This window comes from Scyliorhinus canicula, chromosome 2 (genome assembly GCF_902713615.1).
Source record: "Scyliorhinus canicula chromosome 2, sScyCan1.1, whole genome shotgun sequence".
Classification (NCBI taxonomy): Eukaryota; Metazoa; Chordata; class Chondrichthyes; order Carcharhiniformes; family Scyliorhinidae; genus Scyliorhinus; species Scyliorhinus canicula.
In genome coordinates, this window is record NC_052147.1 from 282,900,453 (window position 1) to 282,924,136 (window position 23,684).

Genomic DNA, 23,684 nt, shown 5'->3' on the forward strand with positions numbered 1-23,684 from the left:
GTTAAGATGTTTACTGTGGGTTTATAAAGAGTTAACTGGTTTCATAAATAAACATGGTTTAATTTAAAAGTACTGTGGATCTCTGGTGCATCACACCTGTAGAGTGGGCCGTGCGCTCCCCATACCACAATCTATTAAACGTTGTGGGTCAGGTGAACTCCATGATACACTTTGGGGTTCTCTAAACCCTGGCCCATAACAGTGGGCAAAGATTTGGCAGATGGAGTATGATGCGGGAAAATGCAAACTTGTCCACTTGGGCAGGAAGAATAGAAAGCGGAATATTATTTAACTGGAGATAGATTGCAGGACTCTGGGTACAGAGGGACCTGGGTGTCCTGGTACATCAATCACAAGAAGTTAGTATTCAGATACAACAAGTACTTGGAAAGGTAAGTAGATCTTGTTGTTTATTGCAAGGGGAATGGAATTTAAAAGTAGGGATAGAATAGATTTCCTACAGTGCAGAAGGAGACCATTCAGCCCATCGAGTCTGCACTGACCCTCTGAAGGAGCACCCGATCTAGGCCGGCTCCTCCACCTTATCCCTATAACCCCACCTCATCATTTTGGACACTAAGGGGCAATGAAGTACGGCCAATCCACCCAACCTGCACGCCTTTGAACTGTGGGAGGAAACCAGAGCACCCGAGGAAACCCACGCTGACACGGTTAGAACGTGCAGTCTCCACACAGACAGTGACCCAAGCCGGAATTGAACCTGTGTCCCTTGCACTGTGAGGCTAGAGTGCTATCCACTGTGCCACCAATTCCTTTTTAAGTATTTATTCAATTCTCTTTTGCACGTTCCTGCTGAATCTGGCCTATCAGGCAGCACCTTCCAGTCGCAACTCGCTGTGTAAAAAAGAATTCTCCTCGTCTCGCCCTCTGGTTCTTTTGCTGATTATCTTCGATCCATCTCTCCCCTGGTTACCGACCCTCCTGGCTGCTTCAAACCATCTCTCCCCCGGTTACCGACTCTCCTGGCTGCTTCAAACCATCTCTCCCCCGGTTACCGACACTCCTGGATGCTTCAATCCATCTCTCCCCTGGTTACCGACCCTCCGGCGCTGCTTCAATCCATCTCTCCCCTGGTTACCGACCGTCCTGGCTGCTTCAATCCATCTCTCCCCTGGTTACCAACCCTCCGGCGCTGCTTCAATCCATCTCTCCCCGGTTACCGACTCTCCTGGCTGCTTCAATCCATCTCTCCCCTGGTTACCGACTCTCCTGGATACTTCAATCCATCTCTCCCCTGGCTACCGACCGTCCTGGCTGCTTCAATCCATCTCTCCCCTGGTTACCGACCCTCCTGGATGCTTCAATCCATCTCTCCCCTGGTTACCGACTGCCCTGGATGCTTCAATCCCTCTCCCCTGGTTACTGACCCTCCTGGCTGCTTCAATCCATCTCTCCCCTGGTTACCGACTCTCCTGGCTGCTTCAATCCATCTCTCCCCTGGTTACTGACCGTCCTGGATGCTTCAATCCATCTCTCCCCTGGTTACCGACTCTCCTGGCTTCTTCAATCCATCTCTCCCCTGGTTACCGACCGTCCTGGCTGCTTCAATCCATCTCTCCCCTGGTTACCGACTCTCCTGGCTGCTTCAATCCATCTCTCCCCTGGTTACTGACCGTCCTGGCTGCTTCAATCCATCTCTCCCCTGGTTACCGACTCTCCTGGATGCTTCAATCCATCTCTCCCCTGGTTACCGACTCTCCTGACTGCTTCAATCCATCTCTCCCCTGGTTACCGACCGTCCTGGCTGCTTCAATCCATCTCTCCCCTGGTTACCGACTCTCCTGGATGCTTCAATCCATCTCTCCCCTGGTTACCGACTCTCCTGACTGCTTCAATCCATCTCTCCCCTGGTTACCGACCCTCCTGCTCTGCTTCAATCCATCTCTACCCTGGTTACCGACTCTCCTGGCTGCTTCAATCCATCTCTCCCCTGGTTACCGACCCTCCTGGCTGCTTCAATCCATCTCTCCCCTGGTTACCGACTCTCCTGGATGCTTCAATCCATCTCTCCCCTGGTTACCGACCCTCCTGGCTGCTTCAATCCATCTCTCTCCTGGTTACCGACCCTCCTGGCTGTTTCAATCCATCTCTCCCCTGGTTACCGACCCTCCGGCGCTGCTTCAATCCATCTCTCCCCCGGTTGCTGACCGTCCTGGATGCTTCAATCCATCTCTCCCCTGGTTACTGACCCTCCTGGCTGCTTCAATCCATCTCTCCCCTGGTTACTGACTCTCCTGGATGCTTCAATCCATCTCTCCCCTGGTTACTGACCCTCCTGGCTGCTTCAATCCATCTCTCCCCCGGTTGCTGACCGTCCTGGATGCTTCAATCCATCTCTCCCCTGGTTACTGACCCTCCTGGCTGCTTCAATCCATCTCTCCCCTGGTTACTGACCCTCCTGGCTGCTTCAATCCATCTCTCCCCTGGTTACTGACTCTCCTGGATGCTTCAATCCATCTCTCCCCTGGTTACCGACCCTCCTGGCTGCTTCAATCCATCTCTCCCCTGGTTACTGACCGTCCTGGATGCTTCAATCCATCTCTCCCCTGGTTACCGACCGTCCTGGCTGCTTCAATCCATCTCTCCCCTGGTTACTGACCGTCCTGGTTGCTTCAATCCATCTCTCCCCTGGTTACTGACCGTCCTGGATGCTTCAATCCATCTCTCCCCTGGTTACCGACCGTCCTGGCTGCTTCAATCCATCTCTCCCCTGGCTACCGACCGTCCTGGCTGCTTCAATCCATCTCTCCCCTGGTTACCGACCGTCCTGGATGCTTCAATCCATCTCTCCCCTGGTTACCGACCCTCCTGGCTGCTTCAATCCATCTCTCCCCTGGTTACCGACTCTCCTGGCTGCTTCAATCCATCTCTCCCCTGGTTACCGACCCTCCGGCGCTGCTTCAATCCATCTCTCCCCGGTTACCGACTCTCCTGGCTGCTTCAAACCATCTCTCCCCCGGTTACCGACACTCCTGGATGCTTCAATCCATCTCTCCCCTGGTTACCGACCGTCCTGGCTGCTTCAATCCATCTCGCCCCTGGTTACCGACCCTCCGGCGCTGCTTCAATCCATCCCTCCCCTGGTTACCGACTCTCCTGGCTTCTTCAATCCATCTCTCCCCCGGTTACCAACCCTCCTGGATGCTTCAATCCATCTCTCCCCTGGTTACCAACTCTCCTGCACTGCTTCAATCCATCTCTCCCCTGGTTACCAACCCTCCTGGATGCTTCAATCCATCTCTCCCCTGGTTACCGACCGTCCTGGCTGCTTCAATCCATCTCTCCCCTGGTTACCGACTCTCCTGGCTGCTTCAATCCATCTCTCCCCTGGTTACCGACTCTCCTGACTGCTTCAATCCATCTCTCCCCTGGTTACCGACCCTCCTGGATGCTTCAATCCATCTCTCCCCTGGTTACCGACCGTCCTGGCTGCTTCAATCCATCTCTCCCCTGGTTACCGACTCTCCTGGCTGCTTCAATCCATCTCTCCCCTGGTTACCGACCCTCCGGCGCTGCTTCAATCATCTCTCCCCTGGTTACCGACCCTCCTGGCTGCTTCAATCCATCCCTCCCCTGGTTACCGACCCTCCGGCGCTGCTTCAATCATCTCTCCCCTGGTTACCGACCCTCCTGGCTGCTTCAATCCATCTCTCCCCTGGTTACCGACCCTCCGGCGCTGCTTCAATCCATCCCTCCCCTGGTTACCGACTCTCCTGGCTTCTTCAATCCATCTCTCCCCCGGTTACCAACCCTCCTGGATGCTTCAATCCATCTCTCCCCTGGTTACCAACTCTCCTGCACTGCTTCAATCCATCTCTCCCCTGGTTACCAACCCTCCTGGATGCTTCAATCCATCTCTCCACTGGTTACCGACCGTCCTGGCTGCTTCAATCCATCTCTCCCCTGGTTACCGACTCTCCTGGCTGCTTCAATCCATCTCTCCCCTGGTTACCGACTCTCCTGGTTGCTTCAATCAATCTCTCCCCTGGTTACCGACCGTCCTGGCTGCTTCAATCCATCCCTCCCCTGGTTACCGACCCTCCTGCTCTGCTTCAACCCATCTCTCCCCTGGTTATCGACTCTCCTGGATGCTTCAATCCATCTCTCCCCTGGTTACCGACCGTCCTGGATGCTTCAATCCATCTCTCCCCTGGTTACCGACCGTCCTGGCTGCTTCAACCCATCTCTCCCCTGGTTACCGACTCTCCTGGTTGCTTCAATCAATCTCTCCCCTGGTTACCGACCGTCCTGGCTGCTTCAATCCATCCCTCCCCTGGTTACCGACCCTCCTGCTCTGCTTCAACCCATCTCTCCCCTGGTTACCGACTCTCCTGGATGCTTCAATCCATCTCTCCCCTGGTTACCGACCGTCCTGGCTGCTTCAATCCATCTCTCCCCTGGTTACCGACCCTCCTGGCTGCTTCAATCCATCTCTCCCCTGGTTACCGACCGTCCAGGCTGCTTCAACCCATCTCTCCCCTGGTTACCGGCCGTCCTGGCTGCTTCAATCCATCTCTCCCGGTAAATCACGGTAGCATGGTGGTTAGCATAAATGCTTCACAGCTCCAGGGTCCCAGGTTCGATTCCCAGCTTGGGTCACTGTCTGTGCGGAGTCTGCACGTTCTCCCCGTGTCTGCGTGGGTTTCCTCCGGGTGCTCCGGTTTCCTCCCACAGTCCAAAGATGTGCGGGTTAGGTGGATTGGCCATGCTAAATTGCCCTTAGTGTCCTAAAAAATAAGGTTAATTGGGTGGGGGGGTTACTGGTATAGGGTGGATACGTTGGCTTCAGTAGGGTGATCATTGCTCGGCACAACATCGAGGGCTGAAGGGCCTGTTCTGTGCTGTACTGTTCTATGTTCTATGCTTGACAAATCTACAAGAATTCTTTGAAGGTGTAACGAATAGAGTTGACCAGGGAGAACAGGTGGATGTGGTTTATTTAGACTTTCAGAAGGCTTTCGACAAGGTCTCATAGCAGATTCGTATTTAAATTAAAGCGCATGGGATTCCGGGTAGTGTCTTGAGATGGATAGAAAGCTGGTTAGCAGACACGAAGCTAAGGGTTGGAATAAATGTTTTTTTTCTGATTGGCAGACAGTGACTAGTGGGGTACCGCAGGGATCTGTGCTGGGACCCCAACTGTTCACCTTATATATTAATGATTTGGACGAGATAATTAAATGTATTCTCTCCAAATTTCCGATGATACAAAGTTGGGTGGGAGGGTGAGCTGTGAGGAGGATGCAGAGATGCTTCAGTGGGATTTGGACAGGCTGAGTGAGTGGGTACATGCATGGCAGGCACAGTATAATGTGGATAAATGTGAGGTTATCCACTTCGGTAGCAAAAATAGGGAGGCAGATTATTATTTGAATGGGTGTAAATTGAGAGAGGCGGATACTCAGCGAGACCTTGGTGTCCTCGTGCATCAGTCGCTGAAAGTAAGCGCGCAGGTACAGCCGGCAGTAAAGAAGGCAAATGGTATGTTGGCCTTCATAGCCAGAGGGTTTGAGTACAGGAATAGAGATGTTTTACTGCAATTGTATAGGGCATTGGTGAGGCCACACCTGTCAGGGAACTGGAGGGGCCTGGTGCGGCGTGGGGAGGAGCATCGAGTGTCGCTGTACGCGGACGACCTGTTGCTGTATGTGGCGGACCCGGTGGGGGGGATGCCGGAGGTGATGAGGATCCTTAGTGAATTCGGGGGTTTCTCTGGGTATAAGTTGAACCTGGGCAAGAGCGAGTTGTTCGTGGTGCATCCAGGGGATCAAGAGGAGGGGATTGGTAGGCTCCCACTGAAGCAGGCAGGGAAGAGCTTCAGGTGCCTAGGGGTCCAGGTGGCTGGGAGCTGGGGGGCCCTGCACAAGCTCAACCTCACAAGGTTGGTGGAGCAGATGGAGGAGGAGTTTAAGAGGTGGGATATGTTACCGCTGTCACTGGTGGGGAGGGTGCAGTCCGTCAAGATGACGGTGCTCCCGAGGTTTTTGTTCCTGTTCCAGTGCCTCCCCATCCTTATCCCGAAGGCCTTTTTTAGGAGGGTCAACAGGAGTATCACGGGATTTGTGTGGGCGCATGGGACTCCGAGGGTGAGAAGAGTGTTCCTGGAACGAGGCAGGGATGGGGGGGGGCTGGCGCTGCCCAACCTCTGTGGGTACTATTGGGCTGCCAACGCAGCGATGGTGCGTAAGTGGGTAATGTACGAGGAAGGGGCAGCATGGAAGAGGATGGAGGCGGCGTCATGTGTGGGCACGAGCCTGGAGGCGCTGGTAACGGCGCCGCTGCCGCTCCCTCCAACGAGGTATACCACGAGCCCGGTGGTGGCGGCTACCCTCAAAATGTGGGGGCAATGGAGACAACATAGGGGAGGAATGGGGGGCTCGATGGAGGCCCCGATACGGGGGAACCATCGGTTTGTCCCAGGGAGCATTGATGGCGGATTTCTGGGCTGGCACAAGGCAGGGGTTAGGAGGTTGAGGGACCTGTTTGTGGAGGGGAGGTTCGCGAGCTTGGGGGAGTTAGAGGGGAAGTTTGAGCTCCCCCTGGGGAACATGTTTAGGTACATGCAGGTTAGGGCGTTTGCCAGGCAGCAGGTGGAGGGGTTCCCCTTGCTGCCCCCACGAGGGGTGCGGGACAGGGTGCTCTCGGGGGTGTGGGTTGGAGGAGGGAGGATTTCGGACATATACCGGGTAATGCAAGAGGTAGACGAGGCCTCGGTGGAGGGGCTGAAGGGTAAATGGGAAGAGGAGCTGGGTGAGGAGATTGAGGAGGGGACGTGGGCGGATGCCCTGGAGAGAGTGAATTCCTCCTCTTCCTGTGCGAGGCTTAGCCTCATACAGTTCAAGGTGCTGCATAGGGCCCACATGACTGGGACGAGGATGAGTAGGTTTTTCGGGGGCGAAGACAGGTGTGCTAGGTGCTCGGGGAGCCCAGCAAACCACGCCCATATGTTTTGGGCGTGCCCAGCGCTGGGGGAGTTTTGGAAGGGGGTAGCAAGGACGGTGTCGAGGGTGGTGGGATCCAGGGTCAAGCCAGGCTGGGGACTCGCAATTTTTGGGGTGGCAGTGGAGCCGGGAGTGCAGGAGGCGAAAGAGGCCGGTGTTCTGGCCTTTGCGTCCCTAGTAGCCCGGCGGAGGATCTTGCTCCAATGGAAGGATGTGAGGCCCCGAAGCGTGGAGACCTGGATCAACGATATGGCGGGGTTCATTAAATTGGAGAAGGTGAAATTTGCCCTGAGGGGATCAGTACAGGGGTTCTTTAGGTGGTGGCAGCCTTTCCTGGACTTCCTGGCGGAACGGTAGGGAAATAGGCCGGCAGCAGCAGCAACCCGGGGGGGGTTTGGATCGGTGGGAGGGAGAACTGTGTACATGGGTCTGTGGGATGTGGCGGGTGTTATCTCTTTCCCTTTTGTTGTTTGGGTGCTCTTTTGGTTTTTTTTTATTTTGTTTGTAGTTGCGTTTGAAGATGGGTGGGTGTTGCTCTTGGGTTGTTACCGCGGTTGTTTTGTTAATAGAGTTGAGATGTTTATATTTTGTAAAAATTTCAATAAAAATTATTTTTTTAAAAATGAAGGACGAACCCCGGTCGCTGTGTACGTAGCTGGGGAAACCAAACAGGGTGAAGATACTATGCAGGGCCCTAATGACTGTGTGGGAGGTCATGTCGGGGCACGGGATAGCAAATGGAAAGCGGGAGAACCCATCTACGAGGTTTAAGAAGTAGATGTTCTTGTTAGTTGAGGGGAGTGGCCCTTTGAAATCGATCGCGAGGCGTTCAAAGGGCCTAGAAGCCTTGACCAGGTGGGCCCTGTCTGGTCTATAGAAGTGTGGTTTGCACTCCGCACAGATTGGGCAGTCCCTGGTGACCGCTTTTACCTCCTCGTTGGAGAAAGGCAGGTTTCGGGCCCTGATGTAGTGGGCGAGCCGGGTGACCCCCGGGTGGCAGAGGTCATTGTGGATACTTTTTAATCGGTCGATCTGCGCGCTGGCGCATGTCCCGCGGGATAGGGCATCCGGAGGCTCGTTGAGCTTCCCGGGTTGATATTTGATATCGTAATTGTAGGTGGAGAGTTCAATCCTCCACCTCAGAATTTTATCGTTTTTTATTTTGCCCCTTTGCGAGTTGTCGAACATGAAGGCAACCGATCTATGGTCGGTGATGAGGGTGAACCTCCTACCTGCGAGGTAGTGCCTCCAGTGACGGATAGCCTCCACAATGGCTTGTGCTTCTTTCTCGATTGAGGAGTGTCGGAGTTCTGAAGCGGAGAGGGTACGGGAGAAAAATGCAACTGGTCTCCCTGCCTGATTTAACGTGGCTGCAAGAGCTACCTCTGAGGCGTCGCTCTCTACCTGAAATGGGGTGGATTCATCCACCGCCCGCATGGCTGCTTTGGCGATGTCCTCCTTGATGCCGTCGAAGGCCCTAAAGAGTGGGCGGGCTTTGTCAGCCTATTGAGGGACCCACTGGGCGTTGTAAGAGAAAAATCCCAAGCACCGTTTGAGGGGCTTGAGACAATGAGGGGAGGGAGTTCTAAGAGGGGGCACATACGGTCCGGGTCGGGGCCCAGGACTCCGTTTTCCACGGCATAGCCGAGGATGGCTAGTCTGGTTGTGCGGAAAACGCATTTCTCCTTGTTGTACGTGAGATTCAGTTTCTGTGCCGTCTGGAGAAAACGGTGGAGGTTGGCGTCGTGGTCCTGCTGGCCATAGCCGCAGATGGTGACATTGTCCAAGTACGGAAACGTGGCCCGCAGCCCGTACTGGTCCACCATTCAGTCCATTGCTCGTTGGAACACCGAGACCCCATTAGTGACGTCGAAGGGGACCCGGAGGAAATGGAAGAGGCGGCCATCGGCCTCGAATGCCGTGTAGTTGCGGTCCTCCAGGCGGATTGGGAGCTGGTGGTATGCAGACTTCAGATCCACTGTGGAGAAGAGCCGATACTGGGCGATCTGGTTTACCATGTCTCAATCCTGGGGAGGGGATACGCGTCGAGGAGCGTAAATCTATTTATGGTCTGACTATAGTCGACCACCATACGGAATTTTTCCCCGGTCTTAACGACCACCACCTGAGCTCTCCAGGGACTATTGCTGGCCTCTATCACCCCCTCACTGAGTAGCCTTCGGACCTCTGCTCTGATAAATACCCTATCCTGCAGGCTGTACCGCCTGCTATGAGTGGCTATGGATTTACAGTCCTTAGTGAGATTGGCAAAGAGAGGAGGGGGAGGGCTCGATCAGCTGTGCTGGAGTGGCCCCGTGATGACTGCCCTCTGAGTTCATAGTCTCGTTCGAATTCCTCCGCTGAGTTGTCCGAGCGCGGAGATGCCGATCGGGCCCGTGGATCGCACGTGGCGGGCGGCGAGGAAGATGGCGTCCAAGATGGCGGCCCCCATGAGTCGCACGTGGTGGGCGACGAGGAAAATGGCGTCCAAGATGGCGGCCCCTATGAGTCGCACGTGGCTGGAGGGGGCGGAGTTGGGGCATAGGCTGCAGCGGTTCGGGCCCCGCAGGCCTGCGAGTGAGGGGAGCGGTTACTGCGAGTCGCTGGGGAGTTGGAAGCTGGGGCCATTTTTGCGAGGCACACTCTAGCGTAATGCCCTTTTCGCCCGCAGCTGCTGCAGGTCGCGTTGCGGGCCGGGCAGTGCTGTCGCGGCTGCTGGTTCTGGCTGCAGAAATGGCAGGCTGGAGCAGCATAGTGGCTGGCTGGGGCAGCATGGTGGCTGGGGTAGCATAGTGGCTGGCTGGGGCAGCATAGTGGCTGGCTGGGGCAGCATAGTGGCTGGCTGGGGCAGCATGGTGGCTGCAGCAGCATAGTGGCTGGAGCAGCATAGTGGCTGGAGCAGCATAGTGGCTGGCTGGGGCAGCATAGTGGCTGGCTGGAGCAGCATAGTGGCTGGCTGGGGTAGCATAGTGGCTGGCTGGGGCAGCATAGTGGCTGGCTGGAGCAGCATAGTGGTTGGCTGGAGCAGCATAGTGGCTGGCTGGGGCAGCATAGTGGCTGGCTGGGGCAGCATGGTAGCTGGCTGGGGCAGCATGGTGGCTGGCTGGAGCAGCATAGTGGCTGGAGCAGCATAGTGGCTGGAGCAGCATAGTGGCTGGCTGGAGCAGCATAGTGGCTGGCTGGGGCAGCATAGTGGCTGGCTGGAGCAGCATAGTGGCTGGCTGGGGCAGCATAGTGGCTGGAGCAGCATAGTGGCTGGAGCAGCATAGTGGCTGGCTGGAGCAGCATAGTGGCTGGAGCAGCATAGTGGCTGGGGCAGCATAGTGGCTGGAGCAGCATAGTGGCTGGCTGGAGCAGCATAGTGGCTGGCTGGGGCAGCATAGTGGCTGGCTGGAGCAGCATAGTGGCTGGCTGGGGCAGCATGGTGGCTGGCTGGGGCAGCATAGTGGCTGGAGCAGCATAGTGGCTGGAGCAGCATAGTGGCTGGCTGGAGCAGCATAGTGGCTGGCTGGAGCAGCATGGTAGCTGGCTGGGGCAGCATAGTGGCTGGAGCAGCATAGTGGCTGGCTGGGGCAGCATAGTGGCTGGCTGGGGCAGCATAGTGGCTGGCTGGGGCAGCATGGTGGCTGGCTGGGGCAGCATAGTGGCTGGCTGGGGCAGCATAGTGGCTGGCTGGGGCAGCATGGTGGCTGGCTGGGGCAGCATAGTGGCTGGAGCAGCATAGTGGCTGGAGCAGCATAGTGGCTGGCTGGAGCAGCATAGTGGCTGGCTGGAGCAGCATGGTAGCTGGCTGGGGCAGCATAGTGGCTGGAGCAGCATAGTGGCTGGCTGGGGCAGCATAGTGGCTGGCTGGGGCAGCATAGTGGCTGGCTGGGGCAGCATGGTGGCTGGCTGGGGCAGCATAGTGGCTGGCTGGGGCAGCATAGTGGCTGGCTGGAGCAGCATAGTGGCTGGCTGGGGCAGCATAGTGGCTGGCTGGAGCAGCATAGTGGCTGGCTGGGGCAGCATGGTGGATGGGCGGCTGCGTAGCACAGGCCTGGGGGAGTCGCTGATCAGGGGCCCATGATGGGGTCGCGGGGAACGAGTTAAGGCTGCGGAAGGAGACCTCCATCGTGGTCGCTGCTTCCACAGTCTTTTCTCAGTCCTGGGCCCCCTTTTCCAGCAGTCGTTGGCGCTGTGGCCCCGTGATGGCGTTGGCGTTCCCGTACCAGCCTCCCCGGACAGGCGCCGGAATGTGGCGACTAGGGGCTTTTCACAGTAACTTCATTGAAGCCTACTCGTGACAATAAGCGATTTTCATTTCATTTCATTTCACATAGTTAGACCTGAGGCCCGCTACAAAAACATCGCGTACCGCCAATTCCCTGTGTTCAGCCGCGGTAACCGCTTGGTAATTACAGTCATTTGATAAATCGTTAAGTTCTCTTAGGAATTCTGTGAGCGATTCCGTAGGCCGCTGACGACGAGTCGTACCGGAAACACGTGTCTGATGAATTGATGGTTCCATCAATTTAACCGACTTACTTCAGAGCCAGCATGAACTCGAAGTGACCCAGGCTGACTCTGGACACGGATACTTATACAGCTGCACTAGGGGGAGGAGTCATGGGTGGAACCAAACGTGGAGCCCAGTACAAGTTCCTCAGTGCTCCCGGCGCTACTCCCCCTAGTGGTAGGATGGTGCTACTGCGCTTACAATCACAGTGTGAATTATTATATACATTCATATATTACATTCACCGCACATCCCATCGTGTAGTCCCTGGCTCTGTGACTACAGTCCCTGCCCGCTAACGGGGACCCAGGTGACAGGAACATCCCGCCCGTGACATTTCCATGCTGCCTGCTCCAGTTTTGGAACACGGGGAAACTGGACTTTCGAATCACACAGAGTTACACCCCACAAGAACACAACGAGTTTTCACCAAGTTCCTGTATGAGACACACAGCGGTTACAGCTAGATCAGGGCAGCGAGCTTGGTAAATGACATTTATTAAATCTTTACGGGAGAAATGAAGCATTTTTAATATAAATTTGACTTTGATGTTTACTTTGTGTTCCAATGAGAGTAAACTTGTCAGTGCTGATAAATAATTCGCTAAACAACAAACTCTCATATCAGGGACAGCACGGGGTTACAGAGTAAAGCTCCCTCTACACTGTCCCCATCAAACACTCCCAGGACAGGTACAGCACGGGGTTAGATACAGAGTAAAGCTCCCTCTACACTGTCCCCATCAAACACTCCCAGGACAGGTACAGCACGGGGTTAGATACAGAGTAAAGCTCCCTCTACACTGTCCCCATCAAACACTCCCAGGACAGGTACAGCACAGGGTTAGATACAGAGTAAATCTCCCTCTACACTGTCCCCATCAAACACTCCCAGGACAGGTACAGCACGGGGTTAGATACAGAGTAAAGCTCCTTCTACACTGTCCCCGTCAAACACTCCCAGGACAGGTACAGCACGGGGTTAGATACAGAGTAAAGCTCCCTCTACACTGTCCCCATCAAACACTCCCAGGACAGGTACAGCACGGGGTTAGATACAGAGTAAAGCTCCCTATACACTGTCCCCATCAAACACTCCCAGGACAGGTACAGCACGGGGTTAGATACAGAGTAAAGCTCCCTCTACACTGTCCCCATCAAACACTCCCAGGACAGGTACAGCACGGGGTTAGATACAGAGTAAAGCTCCCTCTACATTGTCCCCATCAAACACTCCCAGGACAGGTACAGCACAGGGTTAGATACAGAGTAAAGCTCCCTCTACACTGTCCCCATCAAACACTCCCAGGACAGGTACAGCACGGGGTTAGATACAGAGTAAAGCTCCCTCTACATTGTCCCCATCAAACACTCCCAGGACAGGTACAGCACGGGGTTAGATACAGAGTAAAGCTCCCTCATCACTATCATCCAACTGTACCTTTCCCTTTACGTCTGCCAATTTGAACTGATTTTCATGTTTCATAGCCATTTTTCTGAAGTTCATACTCTCTCTCTTTTTCCCTTTCCTCTCTATCTCTTTGCTTTTGTTCTGCTCTGGCTATTCTTTCTTTATTTCTTTCTTCTCTCGCCTTTTCTTTTTTCCTGATCTGTATCTCCTTTTCTCTTTCTTTTTCTCTCATTGCATATTCAAGCTGCTTTAATTCTTTTTCATGTTCAAGTTGCTTAATCTGCAACTGGATCTTTGCCATTTCTAATGAGTCAGACTGTATCTCAGACAACTTTAAATGCTTAGCCGCCGTCATAATTACTTCGGCTTTTCGCATTTTGTCAGGTAATGTTAACGGCAATGTTTTTGCCAAATCTAACAGTCTGTTTTTAGTCTCTGTCCGTAAGGTACTGCGTGTGTCCGTCTCCACCCCCAAAAACCTCAGAGGCTCTGAAAGAGCCATTGTCCACAACACACTCCCCACTTAAACTGGAATACCGCACCTGAAAAGCAACCACAATTTGCTCAATCCAATTGATAGACTTTTATCCACCTCAAGCCCCCAAATTATTATGGGGCAGGGTTTAGAGAACCCCAAAGTGTATCATGGAGTTCACCTGACCCACAGGTGAATTCCTTGGTATGGGGAGCACACGGCCCACTCCGCAGCAAAAAAGCCTAAAGCGAAAGTAAAAAGCTGACAGACAGCCCACTCTCTGACATCACTGCAGTAATAAACACCCATTTATTAAAGTACACCCACTACAGTTATTCTATAAAAACACCCATTTCTTAAAGGTACTCTCACATGGCACGAGGGGCAATGATGTAGACAATCGGTAACAGAACCAGAAGGCGAGAATCCTACTTTCTTTACTCAGCGAGTTGCTGTGATCTGGAAGGTGCTGTCTGAAAGGGCAATGGAATCTGATTCTACAGGAACTTTCAAACGGGGATTGGATAGATAGTTGGGAAGGAGGATTTATTAATAATAATAATAATGTTTACTGCCACAGGTAGGCTCACATTAACACTGCAATGAAGTTACTGTGAAAAGCCCCTAGTCGCCACATTCCGGCGCCTGTTCGGGTACACGGAGGGAGAATTCAGAATGTCCAATTCACCTAACAGCACGTCTTTCGGGACTTGTGGGAGGAAACCGGAGCGCCCGCAGGAAACCCACGCAGGCACGGGGAGAACGTGCAGACTCCGCACAGACAGTGACCCAGGCCGGGAATCGAACCTGGGACCCTGGCGCTGTGAAGCCACAGTGCTAAACACTGTGCTACCGTGCTGCCATTAGCTGGGCTATGGAGTAATAGTGAAGGAGGCAGACAGAGAGAAACTGTATCCTCCTGCTGTGCAATATGATTCCATTGATTCAGTGTTGTGGTGTGGACTCTGGCTGATTTATATTTCCTTTGCAGTCTGACTGGGATTTCACCATTCTTCAGCGAGAATGACAAGACCACGTTGCTCAACGTGAAAAACTACGACGTGGCGTTTGAGGAGAAGATGTTCGCCAACCTGAGCCGGGAATCGAGGGGATTTGTCATCAAGCTGCTGGTGGAGGATAAGCTGTGAGTATGATGAGGCGGGGGTGGGTGCTGCAGGTGGCCTTGTACTCGAACGCCCTTTGCAATCTCACCTGGACCAGAATATCTGACTGACCCCTGACCCCTCTCCAACCGCCAAGACCGCTGACGGGCATCAACCAGCTCCACCCCGCTTCAGCCCACCTGACGCCTTTGTTACCCCTGCGCTTGGCTAACCCAGTGCAATTCTGGCCAGCCTCCCACATTTCTGAACTTTTCCAACCCATCCCCTCTCCCACCAAGTACCTTTGACCCAGTAATCTCAGCTCTCTCGCCTACATTGACTCCCAGTCCACCAACACCAAGATTTTCAAATTTGCACCCTCTCAAATCCCTCTTTGACTCCCCCCCCCCCCCCCCCCCTCCCGATCTCTGAACCTCCGTCTGCCCCACCACACTCCCTAATCTCTCCCTTCCTTCAGTACTGGACTCTGAATATTCCCGGTTTTAATTGTTCCATCATTGGCAGCTACGCTGCCTGGAACTCTCTCCCTAAACCCCTCTCTATCGCCTCATTTAAGATGCTCTCTTAGTTCTATCTCTTTAATCCAGCATTGCATTGCCTGTCCCAATATCTCCTTATGTGGTTCAGTGTCGCACTTTGATAATTTCTTCTAAGATGGGTCATTAAAATGAACATTAAGAGGCAGGAGAGTGACTCACTTCCTGACTCTCCAAAGCCTGTCCACCATCTACACAGCACAAGTCAGGAGTGTGATGGAATACTCTCCACTTGCCTGGATGAGTGCAGCTCCAACAACACTCAAGAAGCTCCACACCATCCAGGACAAAGCAGCCCCGCTTGATTGCTCCCCTTCCACAAACATTCAAACCCCCCACCACCGACGCACAGTGGCAGCCGTGTGTACCATCTACAAGATGCACTGCAGCAACTCACCAAGGCTCCTTCGACAGTACCTTCCAAACCCATTTCCTAACAGCACTGTGGGTGTACCTATACCTCAGGGACTGCAGCGGTTCAAGAAGGCAGCTCACCACCACCTTTTCAAGGGGCAATTAGGGATGGACAATAAATGCTGGCCTAGCCAGCGACGCCCACATCCCGTGAAAGATTAAAAATCAAAAGACCCCATTGTGCTGTGACACTCACCTCCCAATTTCCTGATGAACATCATAATAAGAACATAACATAAGAACTAGGGGCAGGAGTCAGCCATCTGGCCCCTCGAGCCTGCTCCGCCATTCAATGAGATCATGGCTGATCTTTTGTGGACTCAGCTCCACTTTCCGGCCCGAACACCATAACCCTTAATCCCTTTATTCTTCAAAAAACTATCTTTATCTTAAAAACATTTAATGAAGGAGCCTCAAATGCTTCACTGGGCAAGGAATTCCATAGATTCACAACCCTTTGGGTGAAGAAGTTCCTCCAGAACTCAGTCCTAAATCTACTTCCCCTTATTTTGAGGCTATGCCCCCTAGTTCTGCTGTCACCCGCCAGTGGAAACAACCTGCCCGCATCTATCCTATCTTTTCCCTTCATAATTTTATATGTTTCTATAAGATCCCCCTGCATCCTTCTAAATTCCAACGAGTACAGTCCCAGTCTACTCAACCTCTCCTCATAATCCAACCCCTTCAGCTCTGGGATTAACCTAGTCAATCTCCTCTGCACACCCTCCAGCGCCAGTACGTCCTTTCTCAGGTAAGGAGACCAAAGCTGAACACAATACTCCAGGTGTGGCCTCACTAACACCTTATACAATTGCAGCATAAATCATAATAGTCAGATAAAAGCCTCATCTTCCGCAAGATCGTCTCCTCGTCATCCATTGGTTCATTGTTCTCTACTTTACCTTAAAAACAGTAAAACATCAGGAACCTCTGGGCTCCTATCATCTTAGTGTCTCCAATATTTCGACATGAAGCTTTCCATTTTGACCATTGGTGGATGTAGGCGAATGATGTGGAGAAACCGATTAGCTTCCCGAACCCTAAACCTAACCCCATGAATCTCAGAATAATAACATCTTGCATTTGTATAGCACCTTGAACACAGGAAAACATCCCAAGCTGCTTCATTGGAGCGATTATCAAACACCGAGCCTCATGTGGCCTTACAATAGGCATCCCAATTGGTACCAATTGTAAGGAGCAAATGCTGAGACCAATTTGTAACTTCCAGAAGGCACTTACTAATCAGACAGTGAAATTTTCCAAACTGAAATTGATAGATTTTGTTGTGGAAGCGATTAAGGGTAAAAGAACCAAAATAGATTGACGGAGTTAAGCTACAAATCAACCATGACCACACAGAATGGCAAAGCAGGCTTGAGGGGCTGAATGGGCCTCCTCCTGTTCCTGTGTAACAGACTCGAGGGGCTGAATGGGCTCCTTCCTGTTCCAGTGTAACAGACTCGAGGGGCTGAATAGGCTCAGCCTGTTCCTGTGTAACAGACTCGAGGGGCTGAATGGGCTCCTTCCTGTTCCTGTGTAACAGACTCGAGGGGCTGAATAAGCTCAGCCTGTTCCTGTGTAACAGACTCGAGGGGCTGAATAGGCTCAGCCTGTTCCTGTGTAACAGACTCGAGGGGCTGAATGGGCTCCTTCCTGTTCCTGTGTAACAGACTCGAAGGGCTGAATAAGCTCAGCCTGTTCCTGTGTAACAGACTCGAGGGGCTGAATAGGCTCAGCCTGTTCCTGTGTAACAGACTCGAGGGGCTGAATGGCCTCCTCCTGTTCCTGTGTAACAGGCTCGAGGGGCAGAATGGCCTCCTCCTGTTCCTGTGTAACAGGCTGGAGGAGGGGGTTGAATGTGCCTCCTCCTGTTCCTGTGTAATAGGCTCGAGGGGCTGAATGGCCTCCTCCTGTTCCCGTGTAACAGGCTCGAGGAGGGGCTGAATGGCCTCCTGTTCCTGTGTAACAGGTTCGAGGGGCTGAATGGCCTGTTCCTGTGTAACAGGTTCGAGGGGCTGAATGGCCTCCTGTTCCTGTGTAATAGACGCAAGGGGCTGAATGGCCTCCCTCTCGCCCCGCTTTCCCTTTTTAAAATAAATTTAGAGTACCCAATTATTATTTTCCCAATTAAGGGGCAATTTAGCGCGGCCAATCCACCTAACCAGCACATCTTTGGGTTGTGGGGATGAGACCCACGCAGACACCGGGAGAATGTGCAAACTCCACACGGACAGTGACCCGGGGCTGGGATCGAACCCGGGTCCTCAGCGCTGTGAGCCAGCAGTGCTAACCACTGCGCCACGGTGCCGCCCCCCCGACCTCCTCTTCTATATTTCCACACGGATGATTGAATTGTGCTCAGCCAGTTGAGCACGGAGCCCTGACCTCTTTGCTGACCCCAGGGGCACTCAGATACTTCACCCCGCCCTTTCCCTCCCACCCACTCCCCCTCACATTCTACCTCACCAGCGTGGGGGCACCCCTATTCAAACAAACAGACGTCACCCTGGTACATTTGCACGGTTTAAAGAGGGGAGGCCCCTCTTTAAACCGTGCAAATGTACCAGGGTGACGTCTGTTTGAATAGGGGTGCCCCCACGCTGGTGAGGCAGAATGTGAGGGGGAGTGGGTGGGAGGGAAAGGGCGGGGTGAAGTATTAATAACTGCAGCAAACAGAGGCCTTGCCTGAGGCAGTGATGTTATTAGAGACGCTTCCTATTTATTGGGAATGCCACTGAAAGTGGATCCAGCCTGAAGCACCGCTGTCACACTCAGGGAATATTAAACTCTTTCTCGATAACCCCCTCATGTGGACAACTGCCTTGAAACATCAACACCCTGTCAGGAAAAGTGCTGACCGGTGTTATCTTTCTCCTGCACTGTCTGGGCCGCAGAATTCCAAAAGTGTATCAATCGGTTGTATATTAAAAATAAAACCAATCAAACCCTTCAGGCATTGAACCGGCTGGGCAGCGATGGAAGGATGTTCATTTTTATCACACCTTTCAGAACCTTCAAGAGGACATGGGGCTGGTTTAGCTCACTGGGCTAAATCGCTGGCTTTTAAAGCAGGCCAGCAGCACGGTTTGATTCCCGTACCAGCCTCCCCGGACAGGCGCCGGAATGTGGCGACTAGGGGCTTTTCACAGTAACTTCAGTGAAGCCTACTCGTGACAATAAGCGATTTTCACTTCATTTCATTTCATAATAATAATCTTTATTGTCACAAGTAGGCTGACATTAACACTGCAATGAAGTTACTGTGCAAAGCCCCTAGTCGCCACATTCTGACGCCTGTTCGGGTACACAGAAGGAGAATTCAGAATGTCCAATTCACCTAACAGCACGTCTTTCGGGACTTGTGGGAGGAAACCGGAGCACCCGGAGGAAACCCACGCAGACACGGGGAGAACGTGCAGACTCCGCACAGACAGTGACCCAAGCCGGGAATCGAACCTGGGACACCGGCGCTGTGAAGCTTTGAATAGAAACGATGCGAAGGGGTTCGGGGAAAAGGCCGGGGAACATGACATTAGTTTGGAGAGTCATTAGGAGAGCAATGTGGACACGGTGGGCAGAATGGCCTCCTCCTGCATCGTAACAATCGTGTGGTTCTGGGAAGCGCGCCAGCCTATCAGCGCACAGCAAGATCCCGCGTGACAATGAGCATGGATCTTCTGGATTTTTCAGTGATGTTGGTTGAGGAATTATTAATCGATCTGTGTCATTCCGAGCTCCCTACGGCTGCAAAGTTCTTCTTCGATCGTTAAAAAGCTGATCAAGTGAGTGCCACCTTGTGGGATATTGGACTACTGCATCTAACGTTTGGGCATTCATCGAACCTGCCGTCTGTACCCTCCTTCAACACATCTTCAGCCTCACCCACACACAATGTTACCTTCGCCACACTCTACACTGCCCAGGGAGATGATCCGCTCACCCATTTCCCCAATGCCCTGACTGAAGCTCCCCATTCCCCGCCCTACTCTCCCTTTCCCAAATAGCTCCACAGGTCCTGGGCTCCCCCTGCTTGTATCAATGCTGTCTGACTGTGTCCTCTATGTGTCTGGATTCAATCTGACTGTCTCCTCTGTGTGTCTGGGTTCAATCTGACTGTCTCCTCTGTGTGTCTGGGTTCAATCTGACTGTCTCCTCTGTGTGTCTGGGTTCAATCTGACTGTCTCCTCTGTGTGTCTGGGTTCAATCTGACTGTGTCCTCTGTGTGTCTGGGTTCAATCTGACTGTCTCCTCTGTGTGTCTGGATTCAATCTGACTGTGTTCTCTGTGTGTCTGGGTTCAATCTGACTGTCTCCTCTGTGTGTCTGGGTTCAATCTGACTGTCTCCTCTGTGTGTCTGGATTCAATCTGACTGTCTCCTCTGTGTGTCTGGGTTCAATCTGACTGTCTCCTCTGTGTGTCTGGGTTCAATCTGACTGTGTCCTCTGTGTGTCTGGGTTCAATCTGACTGTCTCCTCTGTGTGTCTGGGTTCAATCTGACTGTGTTCTCTGTGTGTCTGGATTCAATCTGACTGTCTCCTCTGTGTGTCTGGGTTCAATCTGACTGTGTCCTCTGTGTGTCTGGGTTCAATCTGACTGTCTCCTCTGTGTGTCTGGGTTCAATCTGACTGTCTCCTCTGTGTGTCTGGGTTCAATCTGACTGTCTCCTCTGTGTGTCTGGGTTCAATCTGACTGTCTCCTCTGTGTGTCAGGGTTCAATCTGACTGTCTCCTCTGTGTGTCTGGATTCAATCTGACTGTCTCCTCTGTGTGTCTGGGTTCAATCTGACTGTCTCCTCTGTGTGTCTGGGTTCAATCTGACTGTGTCCTCTGTGTGTCTGGGTTCAATCTGACTGTCTCCTCTGTGTGTCTGGGTTCAATCTGACTGTGTCCTCTGTGTGTCTGGGTTCAATCTGATTGTCTCCTCTGTGTGTCTGGGTTCAATCTGACTGTCTCCTCTGTGTGTCTGGGTTCAATCTGACTGTCCCCTCTGTGTGTCTGGGTTCAATCTGACTGTCTCCTCTGTGTGTCTGGGTTCAATCTGACTGTCTCCTCTGTGTGTCTGGGTTCAATCTGACTGTCTCCTCTGTGTGTCTGGGTTCAATCTGACTGTATCCTCTGTGTGTCTGGGTTCAATCTGACTGTCTCCTCTGTGTGTCAGTGTTCAATCTGACTGTATCCTCTGTGTGTCTGGGTTCAATCTGACTGTGTTCTCTGTGTGTCTGGGTTCAATCTGACTGTCTCCTCTGTGTGTCTGGGTTCAATCTGACTCTCCTCTGTGTGTCTGGGTTCAATCTGACTGTGTCCTCTGTGTGTCTGGGTTCAATCTGACTGTCTCCTCTGTGTGTCTGGGTTCAATCTGACTGTGTCCTCTGTGTGTCTGGGTTCAATCTGACTGTGTCCTCTGTGTGTCTGGATTCAATCTGACTGTGTTCTCTGTGTGTCTGGGTTCAATCTGACTGTCTCCTCTGTGTGTCTGGGTTCAATCTGACTGTCTCCTCTGTGTGTCTGGGTTCAATCTGACTGTCTCCTCTGTGTGTCTGGGTTCAATCTGACTGTCTCCTCTGTGTGTCTGGATTCAATCTGACTGTCTCCTCTGTGTGTCTGGGTTCAATCTGACTGTGTCCTCTGTGTGTCTGGGTTCAATCTGACTGTCTCCTCTGTGTGTCTGGGTTCAATCTGACTGTCTCCTCTGTGTGTCTGGGTTCAATCTGAATGTCTCCTCTGTGTGTCTGGGTTCAATCTGACTGTCTCCTCTATGTGTCTGGATTCAATCTGACTGTGTTCTCTGTGTGTCTGGATTCAATCTGACTGTGTCCTCTGTGTGTCTGGGTTCAATCTGACTGTCTCCTCTGTGTGTCTGGGTTCAATCTGACTGTCTCCTCTGTGTGTCTGGGTTCAATCTGACTGTCTCCTCTGTGTGTCTGGGTTCAATCTGACTGTCTCCTCTATGTGTCTGGATTCAATCTGACTGTGTCCTCTGTGTGTCTGGATTCAATCTGACTGTGTTCTCTGTGTGTCTGGGTTCAATCTGACTGTCTCCTCTGTGTGTCTGGATTCAATCTGACTGTCTCCTCTGTGTGTCTGGATTCAATCTGACTGTCTCCTCTGTGTGTCTGGATTCAATCTGACTGTCTCCTCTGTGTGTCTGGATTCAATCTGACTGTCTCCTCTGTGTGTCTGGGTTCAAACTGACTGTCTCCTCTGTGTGTCTGGATTCAATCTGACTGTCCCCTCTGTGTGTCTGGGTTCAATCTGACTGTCTCCTCTGTGTGTCTGGGTTCAATCTGACTGTCTCCTCTGTGTGTCTGGGTTCAATCTGACTGTCTCCTCTGTGTGTCTGGATTCAATCTGACTGTGTCCTCTGTGTGTCTGGATTCAATCTGACTGTCTCCTCTGTGTGTCTGGATTCAATCTGACTGTCTCCTCTGTGTGTCTGGGTTCAATCTGACTGTCTCCTCTGTGTGTCTGGATTCAATCTGACTGTCTCCTCTGTGTGTCTGGGTTCAAACTGACTGTCTCCTCTGTGTGTCTGGATTCAATCTGACTGTCCCCTCTGTGTGTCTGGGTTCAATCTGACTGTCTCCTCTGTGTGTCTGGGTTCAATCTCACTCTCCTCTGTGTGTCTGGGTTCAATCTGACTGTCTCCTCTGTGTGTCTGGGTTCAATCTGACTGTGTCCTCTGTGTGTCTGGGTTCAATCTGACTGTCTCCTCTGTGTGTCTGGATTCAATCTGACTGTGTCCTCTGTGTGTCTGGATTCAATCTGACTGTCTCCTCTGTGTGTCTGGATTCAATCTGACTGTCTCCTCTGTGTGTCTGGATTCAATCTGACTGTCTCCTCTGTGTGTCTGGGTTCAATCTGACTGTCTCCTCTGTGTGTCTGGATTCAATCTGACTGTCTCCTCTGTGTGTCTGGGTTCAATCTCACTCTCCTCTGTGTGTCTGGGTTCAATCTGACTGTCTCCTCTGTGTGTCTGGGTTCAATCTGATTGTCTCCTCTGTGTGTCTGGGTTCAATCTGACTGTCTCCTCTGTGTGTCTGGGTTCAATCTGAATGTGTCCTCTGTGTGTCTGGATTCAATCTGATTGTCTCCTCTGTGTGTCTGGGTTCAATCTGAATGTGTCCTCTGTGTGTCTGGGTTCAATCTGAATGTGTCATGTGTGTGTCTGGGTTCAATCTGAATGTGTCATGTGTGTGTGTGTCTCCGAGTGTGTTGTCTGAGTGTTATCTGACCGTGACCTGTGGATGTGTGGCTGGGTATTGTCTGACATGCGTGTGTGTGTGTGTGTGTGTGTGTGTGTGTTTGTGTGTGGGTCCTTTGTGTGTGTGTTGGTGGTGGCTGACTTTATCCCGTGTGTGTGTGTGTCTGGGTGTTGTTTGGCTGTGTTGTGAGTGTGTGTGTGTGCCTGGATGTTGTCTGACTGTGTCGTGTTTGTATTATCAGACCTGTGGCATGTGTATGTTTGGGTGTTATTTGACTGTGGTGCGCGTGTGCATGTGTGTGTGTGCGCGTGTGTGTCTGGATATTGTCAGACTGTGTCCAGTGTTGGTCTGACAACACCAATACACACACATGACGCAGTCTGACAACACTTGTGATGTGTGTTCGGGTATTGTCTGACTGTGTCCTGTGTATGTTTGTCCAGGTGTTATCTAATTGCGCCCTATCTGTGACTGTGGGAGGCAGGGGGGTGTTGTCTGACTGTGCCATGTGTGTGTGTCTGGGTGGTGTCTGACTGCTGTGTGTGTGTGTCTGGGTGGTGTCTGACTGTGCTGTGTGTGTGTGTCTGGGTGGTGTCTGACTGTGCCGCGTGTGTATGTGTGTGTGTCTGAGTGGTTATCTGACTGTATCCTGTATGTGTGTGTGTGTGTCTGGGTGGTGACTGACTGTTCTGTGTGTGAGTGTGTGTGTGTGTGTGCGTCTGGGTTCTAACTATCTTTTCCCTCTGCTTGTTTTTAGGAGGCCAGATGCTGAAGAGTGTCTCCAGCACCCCTGGTTTTCGGTGAGTTCATTGCTGATTGAAACAGATTTCACTGTTTAATGTCTTTCTATCTGAGATGGAGAAGATCCTGCTGAAACAAATAATAGAACAGCTGTGAGATTGCAGGCTCCATTCGACAATAACAACCAGACATAAAACATTGTGACAACTGCATCACTGTCTGAAGAGCATAGAATCCGGGAAAAGGGCCGGTATGAGGATGATGGGCCAAATGGCCTCGTTATGTGCCGTAACCAGCCACTGATTCTCGGGGTTCGTTCTGT

At 52.4% G+C, this 23,684-nt stretch overlaps 1 protein-coding gene across 1 annotated transcript in view; it reads left to right on the top strand.

The window, feature by feature from the left end:
* Positions 1 to 23,684, top strand: part of spega (striated muscle enriched protein kinase a) — a 462,850-nt gene that overhangs the window by 372,984 nt on the left and 66,182 nt on the right. The window contains exons 23-24 of the mRNA XM_038790314.1: positions 14,335 to 14,487; positions 23,379 to 23,421. Coding sequence (XP_038646242.1) covers positions 14,335 to 14,487; positions 23,379 to 23,421 — 196 coding nt within the window. The remainder of the gene's footprint in view (positions 1 to 14,334; positions 14,488 to 23,378; positions 23,422 to 23,684) is intronic.